Source organism: Staurois parvus, unplaced genomic scaffold (assembly GCF_062004578.1).
Source record: "Staurois parvus isolate SC_StPar_1 unplaced genomic scaffold, SC_StPar_1.0 ptg000303l, whole genome shotgun sequence".
Lineage (NCBI taxonomy): Eukaryota > Metazoa > Chordata > Amphibia > Anura > Ranidae > Staurois > Staurois parvus.
The window spans coordinates 10,293,782-10,312,414 of NW_028318099.1; the positions used below are offsets into that span (position 1 = coordinate 10,293,782).

At 45.7% G+C, this 18,633-nt stretch overlaps 1 protein-coding gene across 1 annotated transcript; it reads left to right on the forward strand.

The window, feature by feature from the left end:
* The first annotated feature begins 1,000 nt into the window (after positions 1 to 1,000).
* On the forward strand, positions 1,001 to 2,012 carry LOC149457783 (taste receptor type 2 member 4-like). Its single transcript, XM_089683118.1, has one exon. It carries the CDS (start codon positions 1,001 to 1,003, stop codon positions 2,006 to 2,008), a length of 1,008 nt encoding a protein of 335 aa, XP_089539244.1. The 3' UTR covers positions 2,009 to 2,012.
* Positions 2,013 to 18,633: the final 16,621 nt, after the last annotated feature.

Consider the following 18,633-nt stretch of genomic DNA (forward strand, 5'->3'; position numbering starts at 1 on the left):
CTCCAGGCACTGGCTCGCAGTGCCTCCTCTGTCAGCAGCACATCCTGGCAGAGCAGCCTGCAAACTGCTCCATAGCCACTCACACCGGGTTCCACCCGGCAGTTTCGGTTCTTCAACTCGCCTCGGGGATCCCAGCAAGACCAAGCTCCTCCAGCACAGCTCCCCAATTAAAAAAAAAGGGGTTTAAAGAGAGCAGTATGTGTCTCTCTGATGGATTTTCTCCAGCGGTCACTGGAGCTCCTAACAAACGCCAGCCAGCGCCATGTTCAGGCCAGGTCAAGGACTTTTTTGAACGCAAAAAGTTGAGTTTTTGTTTCTATAGACTTTGCAGAAAAGCATCTATTGCGTTTTTTATGTGTTTCTGCTGCGTTTTTTATGCGTTTTTGATTTGTTTTGCATTTTAAATCTGCATAGCAACAAGAAAAAAAAAATTAACCCCCCCCCCTGCAAAACGCATCAAAAATGCGTCCAAAATGCAAGTGCACAAACGCAAATGCAAAATGAAATGCAGAAACGGCTCAATTGCAAACTGCATAGGTGTGAACCTAGCCTTAAACAACTGTTTTTCAAGAGGCCTTTCAATGCCCACCAGATGGCATCAAAGCATTATTTTAGGTTATAATAATTTGACTCTGAAAAAGTAGATAAGCAAAGCATTTTCCATAGCGTGAGTGCCAACAAGTGGAAATATCCTGTGTTCAAAATTATGTGGTCGTTAATTAGCATTAAACACTGAAAATATACACACCAACTTTGAATCACATAGCAAATGACATATGCAAAGAGTCAACAATATGGGTACCTCATGAGTAAATGTACTTGTCATTTGCATTCAATATACTGAGAGCACAACACATTTAATCCAGCATAATCCTGTTCTTTGGACATAAAAGAGGAACATACACCGGGACAAGAGTTTGACAGGAAGAGCAGAACGCACCAAACAAGAGAAACACATACATATCCTAGATAAAAGGAGAGAAACTTGAAAGGAATAAAAATGTACAAGGCAGACAATCACACACAGCAAGAACAGTCATCGTCGTCTACTACAAAACTGTCATCATATGAATTTTTCTCATTGACTTTCTTGGTGTTGGAGACTGCCGTTGGAACCTTGGTGAATGGTTACATTGTGATTGTAAACCTACTAGAGCTGGTGACCCGGAGAAAACTTGGCTCGGGTGACATGATCCTTACTAGCCTTAGTTTGTCTCGCTTTGGTTTTCAGTTTCTAGTTTTAGGATTGTATGTATTGTCGTTCTTATTCTTAGATGAATTTAATTCACAAAGCAGCATACAGAGTCTACAGTATGTTTGGCTGTTTTTCCATAACATCAGCATATGGCTGGCGGCTTTACTCTCCATCTTCTACTGTGTAAAAATAGTTAATATTCAGCAATGTATTTTTGTCTTTTTGAAAACCCATTTTGACAGATGTGTACCTTTTTTTATCATAGCTAGTGCTGGAATCTCAGCGCTCTGTAGCAACTCTTATGCTTACACTAGCCTCAACAATGTTTTCAACGTGAACAAATTTGACAAAAATAATAGGTCATCACCATTTATTTTAGGTGGCTCAGACTTTGCAACCTTCTCCACCACTTCAGCAGTGAGCACTGCTCCTGCATTTTTCCTGTTTTGTGTTTCATCTGGACTGGTTGTGGGGTCTCTTTTGAGACACACACAAAAGGTAAAAGGACAAGAGAGAACTGGCTTCAGAGGGCCATCATTAAATACCCATTACAGAGCTGTTAAAATGATGGGTGCCTTCTTCATTTTCTTCTCACTTTATACAATATCATTCAATCTCTACACATCTGGAATATTGGATGATGTGTGGGCAAGTGTTTGCACTATAGTCATTGGTGCTTACCCTTCCTTACACTCCATTGTGCTTGCCATCGGAAATCCTAAGCTCAAACAGACTTTCATGAAGATTCTACAAAAAGGACACTGCTACTGCTTCCAAGCAGAGATTACTCAGATAGAGACTATTGATTACTAATGGTTTTTGTCTGCATTCATCTATACACATCTCAACACCAGATAATCCTCAGCAGTTTTTGAAATACTCAGATCAGCCCATCTGGCATCAGCAACCATGCCACGTTCAAAGTCACTTATATCGACTTTCTTTCACAATCTGATGCTTGGTGTGAACTTCAGCAAGTCGTCTTCACCATGTCTAGATGCCTAAATGCATTGAATTGCTGCCATGTGATTGGTTGATTAGTAATTTGTGTTACCAAGCAATTGAACAGATGTACCTAATAAAGTGGTTGGTGAGTGTTTTTAGCAGCAAACTGACACTTCATCATTTTTTATCTATGACTGAAAAGGGATACTGACTACTCTAACACCAATTTTTTAAAGATACCCCATTGTCTGAAACTATTTATTTTAACAAAAACCTTCCCTTAAGACTATATCAACATCTAACATATTTTGTGCATGCTATTTACGTGTTAAAGCCTACCTTATGTAGACATCTAAAAGTGCTGAGACTGTTGCTATGCACCACCGTCTTAAATGTTGTGTCAGTGCCTCGAGCAGACTCAGAGCTGTCACTCAACCAGGGATTCTACAATGGTTGTGAATGGTTCCTTGAGCTTTGGCTGACTGACTTCCTATTTAATGGTGCGTGCATTGTTCCACAACCCAACCAGTGCCATGACACCAATGATCTTTTTATCTGTCTTAAAGGGTAGAATTCTGATCAGCACTATAAGGGATTGTATTCCTTCCATTGACCACCATGTCAAGTGGCATGTTTTTTGCTTACTTCAAATGAATTGGTTTTAGCAGGGTTTTCCCAAGACCTAAGCATTATTTTAAGGGTTCCTTTAGAGTTAGAAGGTTGAGAAAGGCTGCTTTATAGTATCCCCTTTACCCCTCTTGTAGTTATTTCATAAAAGATTGTGTGGGGAGGGGAAGGAGTGCAGGAGTTGGGCCAACACTGAAAGTATTTAGACACTCCTAGAGAGAGTTATTATTTGGCAGGAGGAAAGGAGATGTACTACAGAATTGACTCTTCCAGGAGTTTCAAATTGGTTCTAAAGGCAGAAGGTATTTTTACATTCAGGTAAAAAACCTTCTGCATGCAGCTCCCCCCCAACCCTCCCTTATGCTCACCTAAGCTCAATCTAGCGATGTACATGAGAGCACCAGCTCTCTCAGTTCTCTCCCTTCTGGCTTAGAGACTACACCAGTAGCTATTGGCTCCTGATGCTGCCAATCACAGCCACTAAGAAGGGAGCAGGGGGTGGAGCTGAGCCATGCTCTGTGTGCCAACGGACACATAGAGCTGGCTTGGGAGTGAGCCTGCATCAGTGCCTCTGTAGCAAGCAGCATGCTATGGAGGCACTCGTTAGAGGGGAGGAGCCTGGAGTGCCAGCGGAGGACCTGAGAAAAGGAGGATTGGGGTTGCTATGTGCAAAGTCTTTGCACAAGAGGTAAGAATAACATGTTTGTTATTTAAAAAAAAAATTAAAAAGTGATCCTTTACAATCACTTTAATATGTGTTAAATAGCCCCTTTTTACATGTTATACTACATATCCAATTACATATGAGGATAATTTACTGTATGTCTTCTCTTACCCTCCCAACGGTGTATTTTAGTCCTATTTTATTAATTAAGCATTTTAGAGTTAGCCCCACACAGCTATAAAAATAATTTAACTCCTCACCGCCGATCAAATGCAAATATGCGGCCTCCTTGCGTCTGGACCTTGACGTCGCATATTTGCTTGCAATTAGAAATTGCATATGTGCGGAGAGCACGCTCCCCTTTCGATCGGGACCCTTTCCGATCATGTGACCGCCGTGACGGCGCAGTCACGTGACCCTAAAACCCCGCCCCGCCTCCTGGCTTCTGAAACTCTTAAGGTTAATATAGTAATGTAGTCATAAAAAATTATTGTGTATATGTTTATGTAAAGCTAGAATTGGTAGAGAAAAGAAAGGCATTAAAAGTCAGGCAAGGCTCTACTAAATTGCACAGTGTAACGCCAACACCCAGCTTCCAGGAAGGTAGAGCACAAGGGTGTGCTCAGTAAAGTTTTGTAACTCATTTATTGACCAATCACAGGTTGGGCCCTGGACTCAAGTGATACAGTAGTGTGGTCTGAATGGACTTGGCTATGCTGTCTGGCAATGATACCTGGATCATAAGACTAGCTGAACAAATCCCTTCACAGGTTAAAAAAAGCTGTGTATTTTGGTGATTTCCTGCTGTCTAGCATCAGCTTCTTTGTATATTATCTTCGTGAGCACGTTCTGCTAAAGTAAATGCAGGCTGAAAAGCTATACTGATTACATTACACACACAAACTCCGGCCTTCAAAAGAAATGAAGCTATTATTACTGAAAAAGGATATCTGCTTTCATGCTACTTTTATCTGTCTGTTTTATCTTTTATTGTCAATCCAATAATGCAACATATGTTTAGAGTTTCCTGTACCTGCTGTTCTAGAACTCTGAAATGAAAAAATAGATATCTATTTTTATTAAACTTTAAAGTAGAACTAAAGGCAAAACTTTTCTTTTTTTTCATTTTGGATAGAAAAAAGTTTTTTTTGCCATCTATGTTTGATTGGGGAGGCTCCCTTTCATGTCCTTTCTCACAGCCAGGAAGTGGGAAGAAATCCATTCAAACTGAGGAATCTGAGGGAATCCCTTGTTGTCATGAGAGTCACCAGAACTAGTGTACCCATTGAAAGATTCCCCCTCTGTTCCTGTTCTGGTGCCAACCCAAAATTTCGAATTTTCTTTAACTGTCTCTTTCACTGATAACGGTCAAATAGAGAGGGTGAATCACCCTAATGGGGACATAAACATCAATACAAACATGTATCCTAATACCTCTCCACTCTATCCAAAGCAGAAATATATATATATATACTTTAAAGTAAATACTTCAAAGGAGAGAAGCATGCAGGATGGATTAACTAGATGCTTGGCTGCCATACTGACCCTCAATTCTTATAGTGGCTATAAACTTTAGACATAAAATATCAACAAAGCACATCGCTGTATAGTATGCATTTGTCCCAATTAAAAGCACTAAGTGTCATTTCTGTCTGCTGCCTCATTCATCTATCAGCAGGAATCCCTTATGATCTATCATCCAAAGCGCACTGACCACTCGGTAGTCAAGGATATCTGGTGAGTGCACAATTCAGCACATTGGTGGAACACAGCTGATACTAAGATTTGTTCACTCCATTTCTGAGTTTACACACAAGAATTAGGTGGATGGGGACTTTTTTATCCAATTTTATTTGAACTTTATGATCACCATTGTATTCATTTATAATCACCATTGTATTTATTTATTTATGATGGTAAGGGTGAGCGCCCACTGCTATTGTTTTTGTTCATATTTGGAGTGTCATGGTACACTTAAAGGGGCAGCTGCCTAGGAAATCAGTGGTATGATAATGAGATAGTCACTATATGGGATGGCGTGTTCTTGTCACTAGTTTTTGATATATCACAATACGTTTTTTCTACTCATAATATGTTTTTCATATGGTAGTTGTGTGTTTGTTTACTTGTACTATTTAATATGATGTGAATGTGTAATATATATGTAAAGTGCTGCGTAAATTTTTGGCGCTATATAAGTAACTGTAATAAATAAATAATGAATAAATAAATAATATAATATAAAATAAAGGTTATTTATTAACATACCACAAAGCCATCTTTCCTGCGTAAGTAGTATAATTAATGGCTAAGTGCATTTTATGAGAGAGTGAGAGTGAAAGTGATCATTTTATGAATTATTGGTCATACTGATTATGATGTAAAGATTGCTGGAGAAAACTGTAAATTATCCAGAAAGGGAAATCAAATCCTTGCTACAGTTAATGTCTGTATTTCCTCTACAGAATAAATTGCAATAGGATATGTTGTCCAGCAGGTGGCAGGCTATCCATAGTTTTCACTGCAAGCAAGCTACCAGCAAGAATATCAAATTATGTATCCTGGTGAATTAATAGATGCTGGAAGAAAACTCTAAACAACCTACAATAAATCTTCATGAAATATGAGTAAAGTTCAGCAATATATTCTAGACTTTCTTTTAAATTGCATGATACTCACACATACCCTAGGCTTTATTTACTTGACTCCATTTATTATTTTCTCTCACAAGACATATACATGCACTTTGCAAACATAACCACATAGCTATGGAATTGTTGTTATTTACATGAAATGGGTTTAAACTATTGAAAGGCTCATTTTATGAATTATCTCATAAAGCTGTATTTTATCTTGACTTCAAGCAGCTCCTTTTTCTGCTCTCCTCAATAAACACCTCATAAAAACCACTGTTGTCTCCTGTTGAAGCAACAGTATTTTATGGAGCGATAATCTCAGCAATAATACTTGTACATTGTCTTTTACAATCAAAATACCTAAGAAAAATAAATACATGTACTTGCACGTAGTAAATGTATTTTAAACTATGTAAAATTTCCCGTTCTTTAAATCATTTAAAAAAACCTATCTTGCAAAACGTCAGATAAATCACAAATGCAAAAATAACAAACACTATGCAGCCTAATTATAAAACATTTGCTGCACAAATGTCAGAAGCATTTGTGCAAGCAAGTGAAAATATCCCCGTAATTTTTCCAGGAGATTAATTCCTGTACCGTCAACTCCATTTAGAAGCCAAAATGAGATATAGTTTTCTCATTGAGCTATTTTAGAAAACTATACTACAGTTTGGCCACTAGATGATGCTGGTGGTACAGGAATTCATCTCTTAGGAAAATTATGGTGACATTTCATTCAGCTTTTATAAATAGACCCCTGTGGTAAGAAGTATATGGCTCCTGTTAGATGTTGAATATGGTGTTTTGTAGCAGCAGGTTTGCTCCATCCTGATTATGTCCAGATGTCGAGCACAAAAACATGACAATAGCCTTGCATAAATGCAGCCTTTTTGCATAATGGTGTCAATTATTCCGTATGGGGGCTATTTAAAGAAAATGGGTAAAGCAAGATAACTTTGTGGCATATCTCCTGATCTAGGCAATTCCTGAAGTTTTCAATAGATTTTTATTTTACATAGCAGATTTCTATTATCTGGAGGATGATACACACTTAGCAAACATTTGTGTTTAAATTTCCACCAGTTTTTTTTATTTTTAGTTCTGAATACAGTGGAAAAGGCTTACAACCTCTGCCAATTTGTTTTTTTTTTGTATCCTTACTGGGAGTTTTGTTAACAGACATTTGTCTCTGAAAGAAGAAGTGAGGGGTCTCCCCAGAGAGGATGCAAGAGGCATACTGTATAAAAAACTGAAAGACGCACTTAGGGACGGTTCACACCATGCCCACATGTGAATCTCAGAGGAACGCGCTGTGCATTCCGGTCCGAATCGCATGCGGTTTTGTGCGGTGCGATTTTCGGCTGAAATTGCACAGCACTGCACCAAAAGTAGTGCATGCACTACATTTTAAAATGCAATGCAACTAGATCACATGGTACAAAATTACCATGTGATCTGGTATGGGCAGGTGCGGGCAAACGCACTGCGTTTGGAGTGTTGCTAACTTTTTATTAACACCCGCTGCAGATCGCAAATGTAGTGCATTTTGCATGCAGTTTGAATTGCACAGGAATGCACAAATGCATGGTGTAAACCGGCCCTAACACTTTTCTGCTCCATCCAAAAATTAATGTAAAGAGACGAAAGAGCCCTGTTTAGTTTGTTTGTGAGCTGCTGTTCCTTCACAATCCAATTACAGTAGACAACCAAATTGTATGATTTAGACTGCAATTGAGAATAGTAAGCAGGCAGGACCATGTATAGGTCCTGAGACTGATGAAAGGGGAATTACCCCAGAAACCTGCATCTCCCCACACCAGCATCTTGGCACCCCCAGCGTGTGACATCATCCAGGAGGTGTGAAGGCACTGACAGTGGCAGCTTTTCCTCCTTGGGCACAGAGTCATCGGAGCCATCCTAGATCTGCAGCGTGCATCACATCCAACTCCTTTTAGCGTAGGTAATAAAAAAAAAAAAGTCAGCAGCTATATAAACTGTAGCTGCTGATGTTTAAAATATAGCCACTTACCTGTCCCTCGGTCCAGTGGTGTCCTCAACAAGGCTGGTTTCACTGGTCGTCTTCTCTCCCTGGCGTCGGCATCTTCAGTGTGGGCACCCGGCTGTGACAGCTTGCGGCTTCACAGCCGGGTACCCACTGCTCATGCGCGAGTAGTGCTGTGCTTTGTTAATGGTCCCGTAGTATTCTGGAACCTGTCATGTGTCCCAGAGGACAACATCTGCTTCCAATCGCCTTAGGCGATCGCACTGGAAGTGGGAGTGGATACTTGTCAAATTCGGTTACCCGCTCCCCCCAAGGTTCCAATCCTTAATGTGGAGCAGGGGGCAAAGCCTTAAAGCAGAACTTCCCCTTTTGGGTGGAGCTCCGCTTTAGGCTTTGGAGCAGACCTGTGGTCACATGGGCTGCCAGTATACCACACTGCATGCGCTCTCCTTCACCATGTTTGTGATTGCATTTACTTACTTTTTAACCAAGAAATAGTTACATACAATGACTACACTGTGATCTTTTTGCACTGGATTTCTCTGTTTTTTTGTTTGCAGACCATGAATAAGGTCTGCCTGAACAGAAAAACATATTTTGTTTTTTTTTTTTGGTAGGTAAGGCCAATCACACATAAGTAATTCAGCTGTATACTTAGCTGTGTCACCTACCCTTTAATAACCTTTGGGTGGAGTTCCATTTTAAGAGAAGTGTTCAGCATTCGTACAGTAAAATAAGGCTGGATGTAGAATTCTATAACATGAAACACATTGTTATAATTAGAGATGAGCGAATCGAACATGACGAAGTGGAATTCGTTCCGAAGATTTGGAAAAATTCTATTCGCGACGAATCCGAAGATTAGCAAACTTCGGATGCACGAATCGAATTTTCCCAAAAATGGCGGCGACATGTGTGGCCACGGAGAAAATGGACAGAGAAGATGGGGCGGGGATCTCTGGGAAGGCGCGCAGACAAGGCGCGCTGACCCATAATGCATTCATGACATGTGTTCGCATTAGCCAATCAGCAGCCAGCCAGCACTATAAATCGCGGCCATCTTAGAATTCTCCATTAGCCTCCGGTCATTCAAGAGAGACAGACCTGTCTGTATTAAGGGACAGAGTTAGGGCCACAGAGACTTTAGGGCCACAGAGACCTTAGGGCCACAGAATCGTTACTCAGGGACACAGAATCGTTACTCAGGGACACAGAATCGTTACTCAGGGACAGAGAATCGTTACTTAGGGCCACAGCTATCAAAGAATCAAAAATTTAAAGTGACATACACCCTTTTTTTTTTTTGGTGGCTGTCGTGCACAGTTGGTGCTGCAGTTTGCCGATTGTGCAAAATAAACTGACTTTCTGCTTCACAACCACTATTGTACGTTCAAAGAGTTAGATCCATTTACACGCCGGCTGGCGGTAATATTTTTTGGGTGATTAGTGCATTCCAATGACACAAACGTACAGTTTCCAGCCAACGGCAAGCTGCAATTGACCGATTGTGCTAAATAAACTGACTTTCTGCTTCACAACTACTATTGTACGTTCAAAGAGTTAGATCCATTTACACGCCGGGTGGCGGTAATATTTTTTGGGTGATTAGTGCATTCCAGTGACATAAACGTACAGTTTCCAGCCAACGGCAAGCTGCAATTGACCGATTGTGTACAATAAACTGACTTTCTGCTTCACAACCACTATTGTACGTTCAAAGAGTTAAATCCATTTACACGCCGGCTGGCGGTAATATTTTTTGGGTGATTAGTGCATTCCAGTGACATAAACGTACAGTTTACAGCCAACGGCAAGCTGCAATTGACCGATTGTGTACAATAAACTGACTTTCTGCTTCACAACCACTATTGTACGTTCAAAGAGTTAAATCCATTTACACGCCGGCTGGCGATAATATTTTTTGGGTGATTAGTGCATTCCAGTGACCTAAACGTACAGTTTCCAGCCAACGGCAAGCTGCAATTGACCGATTGTGCTAAATAAACTGACTTTCTGCTTCACAACCACTATTGTACGTTCAAAGAGTTAAATCCATATACACGCCGGGTGGCGGTAATATTTTTTGGGTGATTAGTGCATTCCAGTGACATAAACGTACAGTTTCCAGCCAACGGCAAGCTGCAATTGACCGATTGTGCTAAATAAACTGACTTTCTGCTTCACAACCACTATTGTACGTTCAAAGAGTTAAATCCGGTTTTATTTTTGGGGTGCTTATTGAATTAAAGAGTATGTCAGACAACACGCAGAGGAGTGGCAGAGGAGGCAATGTTTCAGGAGCGAGCAGACGTGGCAGCAGAGGAAGGGGTCGAGGCAGCACTAGTCGCAGCCAGAGGCCAGTGCTCCCGGTGTCATCCAGCGGTCGTGTCTCCACCGACAACTCTGCCGTCATCGATTGGTTGACTCGGTCGTCTTCCTCTTCCCAGGTCACCTCTGACACCTACAGCCAACGGTCGGTGGGTACGTCAGACACAACCATTAGTTGGCATGGCCCGGGAGCAAGCCCACTGAAATCACGTGTCCTCGACCTGCCCCTGTCCTTTGGTGTTCCCTCACCAAGCGAAGTATCGCATGCTGTGGGCTCAGCCCCACTGTACAGTGAGGAAGAGCTAACAGAGGGCGGTCAGGAACGGGGGGAGACATCCGCCTCTTCAGCAGCCAGGCGAAGAAGTACTGGCGAGGAGAGTGGCTCGGTAGCTGGTCTAGAGACAGGTCTGTCTCCTGACCCACACGCAGCCGAGGGGGCTAGTAGTGACGCGGAGACCCTAATTGATGATGATGAGGCTGATCGCACTTGGCAGCCTCGTCGTCATCAGGCTATTGCTTCCGCATCATCAGGAGAAGAGGGTGCCAGCTTGCCAGCGAGCAAAACAGTCGGTGGGTTGCCCAGGAGGCAGCAGGGTCGCAGCAGTGTCAGTGGAGCCAAACGGCCACGGAGTAGAGCACCAGCTCCACTGCAGCCTACCACCACGGCCAGTAGTGGTGCCGGTGTGCACGGAGGAAGTAGCAGTCAGCCAGTGAGGAGTAGCGGGGGCAAAGTTTCCTACTCGGCGGTGTGGCAATTTTTCGTCAAGCCGCCCGAGGAAGTAAACGTAGCCGTATGTCGACTATGTGGCCAGAAAGTCAAGCGTGGCCAGGGGGCCAATGTTGGGACTACAGCGTTGCGTCAGCATATGCAGCGTCGCCATTCGGTGGCCTGGGAAAACCGTGATAAAGATACGGTGGTTCTGCCTGCCCCAGCCCCCGCTCCATCACCCGCTCCATTACTTGCTCCGTCACCCGACGTCAATCGCCCTCTATCAGCCAGTCAAGGCTCCAACACCTCTGCTGAGGGGAGTTGTCGCTCGTTGGCATCTTCCGCTCGTTCAGATGCTCCTTCTCCTGCTACTCCTCTTCACGGATTCCGTCAGCAGTCTTTCTTGGAATCCGTTTCCAAGAGACAACAGTTTGCTAGCACGCACCCGACGGTGCAGAAGCTGAACGTCCTCCTGTCCAAGTTGCTGGTGCTGCAGTCCCTCCCTTTCCAAGTGGTGGACTCAGCACCTTTCCGAGAAATGATGGCTTGTGCCGAGCCGCGGTGGAGAGTGCCAAGCCGTCATTTCTTCGCCAAAAAGGCAGTGCCAGCCCTGCATTCACATGTAGAAGAGATGGTGGGCCAGTCTTTGAGCATGTCGGTCTCTGCCAAAGTGCACGGCAGCGCCGACGTGTAGAGCTGTAACTACGGTCAGGGACAGTACATGTCATTTACGGCCCACTGGGTGAACGTGGTGCCGGCACAGCCGCACCAGCAACTTGGACAGGTCACGCCGCTTTTGCCTCCATGTTTGCACGTCCTTGGTCCAGCAAAGATGTCCGCCTCTACCACCTCTTCTTCCGCCATGTCCTCAGCCGCCACCCCCGTGCCAAGTCCCATTACCCGACCGGCATATCACATGTGCAGGGCGCAACGGTGTCACGCTGTGCTGCACCTGGTATGCCTTGGCGAACGTAGTCACACAGGGGAGGAACTTCTGAGTGTAATGAACAGAGAAATCGACAGATGGCTGTCTCCGCGCAAACTGAAAATCGGAACCATGTTGACCGACAACGGAAAGAACATGGTGTCTGCTCTGCGTCAAGGAAGGTTGTGCCATGCGCCATGCATGGCTCACGTGTTCAATCTGGTTGTCAAGCGGTTCCTAAAATCCACCATCCCACTGCAAGACACCCTTAAAATGTCACGTAAACTTTGCATGCATTTCAGCCATTCCTACACCGCAAAGCACACCCTCCTTGAGCTGCAGCGGCAGAATGGAATTCCACAGCATCGCCTGATCTGCGACATTGCAACAAGGTGGAATTCAACCCTACACATGTTAGACCGCCTTTACGAACAGCGAAAGGCCATCACCGATTTCCTGATGTTACAAGCGGATAAAGGTACTCCCCTGTGTAACTTAGATGTCAGCCATTGGCAGCTCATGCGTGACACCTGCCGCTTGCTCAGGCCCTTTGAGGAGGCCACGCTATTCGTGAGTTGGCAGGACTATGGAATGAACGACGTCATTCCTCTGTTGCACGTCCTGGAACAAATGCTGTTAACAATGGCTGGTCAGGGTGCGGTAGACGTGGCGCACAGATCTCAACGCCACATGACCCCTGTGGGGGCAGGACAGGAAGAAGAGGAGGAGGTAGAGGAGGACATTGGTGCTCAGGAATTATTGAGTGAAATGGGTGGTTTTTCCACTCAGCGGACAGGAGTGGAGGAGCAGGAGCATCTGGTAGAGGAGGAGGAGGAGACAGAGGACCCAGACGCACCGTGGCAGTATGCTGTGGAGATGGAGGCAGGGAGTCCCTCGCATTCCTTGGCACAAATGGCCCATAGCATGCTCGGTTGCTTGCGTAGCGACAGCCGAATAATAACCATCAGACAGAGGGATGACTTTTGGCTGTCCACCTTGTTGGACCCTCGCTACCGTTCAAAAATGGTGGCCTTTTTCACACCTGCTGAGAGGGAGGCCAAAATAAAGTACTATAAAAACCACCTATGTAGTCAGTTGGTCTCTGCCTTTCTGCGCCAACGTCCATCCTCAGACACTGTGGGCCCTGTGCGCTCGCGGGAATTGCTTTGTATATCTGTCGCCTTAGGGGCCGCTGTCTGGCGACATAATTTTTTGTCACTGTGTAGACATCTATTTATAGGCCGATGTTTGGCCACAAAAATATATTTAGTAATAACCTAGCCGTTCAGGCCGCTCCCTGAACACCTCGGGAATTGCTTTGTATATCTGTCGCTTTAGAGGCCGCTGTCTGAACAGCTCATGAATTGCTTTCTATATGTGTCACCTTTGAGGCCGCTGGCTGGACAGCTGATGAATTGATTTGTATATATGTACTTATTGTCCGCTGTCCGGACAGCTCATGAATTACTTTTTGTATATAGCCTTCCAAACCACTCTCAGAATAAGTCATGATATTCATGCTGTGTATAGCCTTATAGGCCAATGGTCAATCAAGTCATAATTGTTATAGTGTGTATAGCCTTATAGGCCGCTGTCTTTACAACTTTATAATTCCATGCAGTATATAGCCCTATTATCGGTCACTTTCTGGCATCCAGTTGCTGTAGCCCCCATCACCACACTGTGCCACGGGCATCCTGTACCGCCTTCTCATACTGCTGCCAGATCCATCCTCTGTCATGTGCGTCTTTGTCGTCTGCTCACGCTGCTGGGTTCCAGTTTTAAACCTAGGCCTGTGTATGGCTTCCGAATACTGCTGCCTCCACCGCCACCCTGCGCCATGTGCCTCTGTCGTCTGCTCACGCTGCTGACGGCTTCCGCTTTTTAACCTAGGCCTGTGTATGGCTTCCGAATACTGCTGCCTCCACCGCCACCCTGCGCCATGTGCCTCTGTCGTCTGCTCACGCTGCTGACGGCTTCCGCTTTTTAAACTAGTCCTGTGTATGTCTTCCGAATACTGCTGCCTCCACCGCCACCCTGCGCCATGTGCCACTTTCGGGTCTCCTCACACTGCTGCCAGGTCCATATTGATTCATGGCCCCCTGTACCGGCTCCTCATGAACGTGGTTCAGCGGGTTTGCATCACTTAACGGCAAATCGTTGACAAATGCTGGGACGTTCAGTGTTGTGCGCATTAAGCCAGACACCAAAGGGCAGCACAGACCTGTTATTACTCGCTCAAGCATGGCTGAACAAAACCAGTCTCTACCACAAATTGGACCCAGACCTGCCCAGGGTCTCATAACTAGATTGCATGGAGGAGTAGAGTCCGTTATCGGAATTAAATAGACAAAACGCCACACCAAAAAGAGTGGCCATTTCCAACACTTATTCCAGAAAGAGGAACAACCCGTTTCATATACGGCCCGTAGACGTTTCACGTCTGCCACATTCAGTTGATTTAAGACGCAAGCTCCATTTCCTGTGGTCTCTGACCGTCGATATACCTTTAAGTGTCAGCTTTGACGCTATATTCCCTCCGGAGCACTGACACTGGTGCCCTTCCGTCAACATGCCTTTAAGTTTCAGTTTTCAACCATATTCCCCACAGAAGCCAAACTCTTGGGTATCCCAGAAGCTGCTCAGCGGGTCAGGGCAATAAAGCTCCCGGTTCGCAGGTTGTTCCGTCTTATGGATGGAAGTACGACGGTATATGATCTTCTTCGCACCCACGGCATTACCTCATAAAATTTCTGCATTGCATCTGCAATCACAACGCTGACTTCCCGGATCGCCACTCAGCCATTGGACTCTTGATAGTCGTCTCCCCACACTGCTGCTGGGGGGACTTTTTAACCTAGGCCTGTGTATGGCCTTCAATTGAAGCTGCTTCCGCTCCGCCACTCTGCCATTGGACTCTTGATAGTCATCTCCCCACGCTGCTGCTGGGGGGACTTTTTAACATAGGCCTCTGTATGGCCTTTAATTGAAGCTGCTTACGCTCCGCCACTCTGCCATGGGCCTCTTGGGTATCCTAGAAGCTGCTCAGCGGGTCAGGGCAATAAAGCTCCCGGTTCGCAGGTTGTTCCGTCTTATGGATGGAAGTACGACGGTATATGATCTTCTTCGCACCCACGGCATCACCTCATAGAATCTCTGCATTGCATCTGCAATCACAACGCTGACTTCCCGGATCGCCACTCAGCCATTGGACTCTTGATAGTCGTCTCCCCACACTGCTGCTGGGGGGACTTTTTAACCTAGGCCTGTGTATGGCCTTCAATTGAAGCTGCTTCCGCTCCGCCACTCTGCCATTGGACTCTTGATAGTCGTCTCCCCACGCTGCTGCTGGGGGGACTTTTTAACCTAGGCCTGTGTATGGCCTTCAATTGAAGCTGCTTCTGCTCCGCCACTCTGCCATTGGACTCTTGATAGTCGTCTCCCCACACTGCTGCTGGGGGGACTTTTTAACATAGGCCTCTGTATGGCCTTCAATTTAAGCTGCTTACGCTTCGCCACTCTGCCATGGGCCCCTGTACCACCTCCTCTTGCTGCTGCCAGGTCCAGAGTGTGTCATGGGTCCCTGTACGGCCTCCCATTGCTGCTGACTTCATCGCCAGACTCTGCCATGTGCCACTTTCAGGTCTCCTTACACTGTTGGTGGGTTCCATTTTGTGATAGGGTGCTGTATGGCCTTCCATTGCTGCTGCCTCCACCGCCACCCTGCGCCATGTGCCTCTGTCGTCTGCTCACGCTGCTGATGGCTTCCGCTTTTTAACCGAGGCCTGTGTTTGGCTTCCGAATACTGCTGCATCCACCGCCACCCTGCGCCATGTGTCTCTGTCGTCTGCTCACGCTGCTGACGGCTTCCGCTTTTTAACCTAGGCCTGTGTATGGCTTCAGAATAATGCTGCCTACACCGCCACCCTGCGCCATGTGCCTCTGTCGTCTGCTCACGCTGCTGCCAGGTCCATACTGATTCATGGCCCCCTGTACCGGCTCCTCATGAACGTGGTTCAGCGGATTTGCATCACTTAACGGCAAATCGTTGACAAACGCTGGGACGTTCAGTGTTGTGCGCATTAAGCCAGACACCAAAGGGCAGCACAGACCTGTTATTACTCGCTCAAGCATGGCTGAACAAAACCAGTCTCTACCACGAATTGGACCCAGACCTGCCCAGGGTCTCATAAGTAGATTGCACGGAGGAGTAGAGTTCGTTATTGGAATTAACTGTGAGGGACTTTTAAACCTAGGCCTGTGTATGGCCTTCAATTGAAGCTGCTTCTGCTCCGCCACTCTGCCATTGGACTCTTGATAGTCGTCTCCCCACGCTGCTGCTGGGGGGACTTTTTAACATAGGCCTCTGTATGGCCTTCAATTTTAGCTGCTTACACTCCGCCACTCTGCCATGGGCCCCTGTACCGCCTCCTCATGCTGCTGCCAGGCCCGTAATCTGCCATGGGCCCCCGTACCGACTCCTCATGCTGCTGCCAGGCCCGTAATCTGTCATGGGCCCCTGTACCGCCTCCTCATGCTGCTGCCAGGTCCAGAGTGTGTCATGGGTCCCTGTACGGCCTCCCATTGCTGCTGTCTCTATCGCCACACTCTGCCATGTGCCACTTTCAGGTCTCCTCACACTGCTGGTGGGTTCCATTTTGTCATAGGGTGCTGTATGGCCTCCCATTGCTGCTGCCTCCACCGCCACACTGTGGCTCCACACTCTGGTTTTGGCCCCGTGACTGCCCAAATGAGTGAAGTGTGCGGTGATTCTAAGATCGACGGCACTCATCTGCATGTCATACTGACTGACAGTATTATTTCTCTTCCCCAGCAGACTCCAAGGGCATTTAAATTAAAGGTACAGTGTTATGCACTAATATAAAGGCTCTCTGAAGCCTAGAAACACCCTTTTTATAAGTTAAATTCGCAGCGAATATATTCGGCTCGAAGCGAATTTATTCGGCGAATTCGGCGAATCAGCCGAACCGAATTTTTGAATAATTCGCTCATCTCTAGTTATAATAATGGATTACCACAAATACTGAGTATTGGTCAATATTGGGCACATCAGGTGCCCTGCAATGCTGGCGTGATCATGCTACTTGACTCACCAAACAGGGATTAATGTCTGATGCTAATAATGTATAAACCGGTTCACCTGGGTGTTACAAAAGCCCAAAACTTTCTCTTGCAGTGATAAAACCTAATGAATGGGACCTTTACCCATGTGGAAAAGCAACGTTTATGCCCAACATAACTTATAGCCAGTGGCGTATCATTCATGTGTGTAGAGGGTTGGTGCAGGGCCATGGGGGGGGGGGGGAGTGTGCCGTCACACTCTGCACACATGAAGGAAGAAAAGATGCAAAGTTTTCAGGACATTTTTTTTTATACGGCGGCAGGGCGGGTCTGGGAGGTTACGTGCCTGTCTCTCTCTCTCACATCGGCTTAAATCTCCTGGGCCAGCTTGGAGTTCCAACCAACTGCTTCCTGGCCCACCATCACATGACCTCCACAACAGCTCCTAACAGCTGATCACTCCGCCCCCTAACATCCAGAGCTGTGACCAGTAGGGCGGGTGAGAGACACTCTGGCCTCCTCTGTACAGTCCTTGCTGGGAGTCTGGGACCTGTCCTTCTTGTCACACAGAGCAGTAAGTGAATAACGAGCAACGTGCGTGTGGGGACACTGACCTGTTGTGATCAAGAAGGACCATTATGAGTGTTCAGCAAACAATGTATAGGGATAGGAAATCAGACAGTAAATGGAGCAGTGCAGTCTCTGACCATTGCATGTAGTATGTCTGCAGTCTCTGACCATCTCCTGTATCATGTCTTCAGTCCCTGACCATCTCCTGTATTATGTCTGCGGTCTCTGACCATCTCCTGTAGTATGTCTTCAGTCTCTGAGCATCTCCTGTACCATGTCTTCAGTCTCTGACCATCTCCTGTATCATGTCTTCAGTCCCTGACCATCTCCTGTATCATGTCTTCGGTCCCTGACCATCTCCTGTATCATGCCTTCAGTCCCTGACCATCTCCTGTATCATGTCTGCGGTCCCTGACCATTTCCTGCATCATGTCTTCAGTATCTGACCATCTCCTATATCATGTCTTCAGTCTCTGACCAACTCCTGTAGTATAGAGATAGATATTAATAGGCTGGATCATCTACCCTGTGAAGGATGGGACATGGACCATGAGTGGTTATATTAGTAGAAGGTCCATGTGAAAATATTGTCCAAGTCCATCTTCAATGGAAAGCTTGTGGAGGGCTTGCAGAAGGAGGCAGCCAGCTGTAAGAGCTTGTAGATACTCCTATATGCAGGTAGAGAAGAGAGGAGAGACAGCGGCACCACTCTAAGTGTAGACGATTTAAAGCAGGCAAATTTAATAATAAAATGCACTCACAAGAGTAGATTATAAACAGGCATGTCATGAGGAATGGTGGTTCGGAGGAGCAGAATGTCCTTTGTGGCACTCCGGTGGTGTCCAGGGCTCAGTGAGTAGCAGAGAGGCACAAGGAGGCTCACTGGGATGGCATCACAGCACAGACCCGGTACGTTTGGAGTATGTGCGCCCCTTCATCAGGCCAAT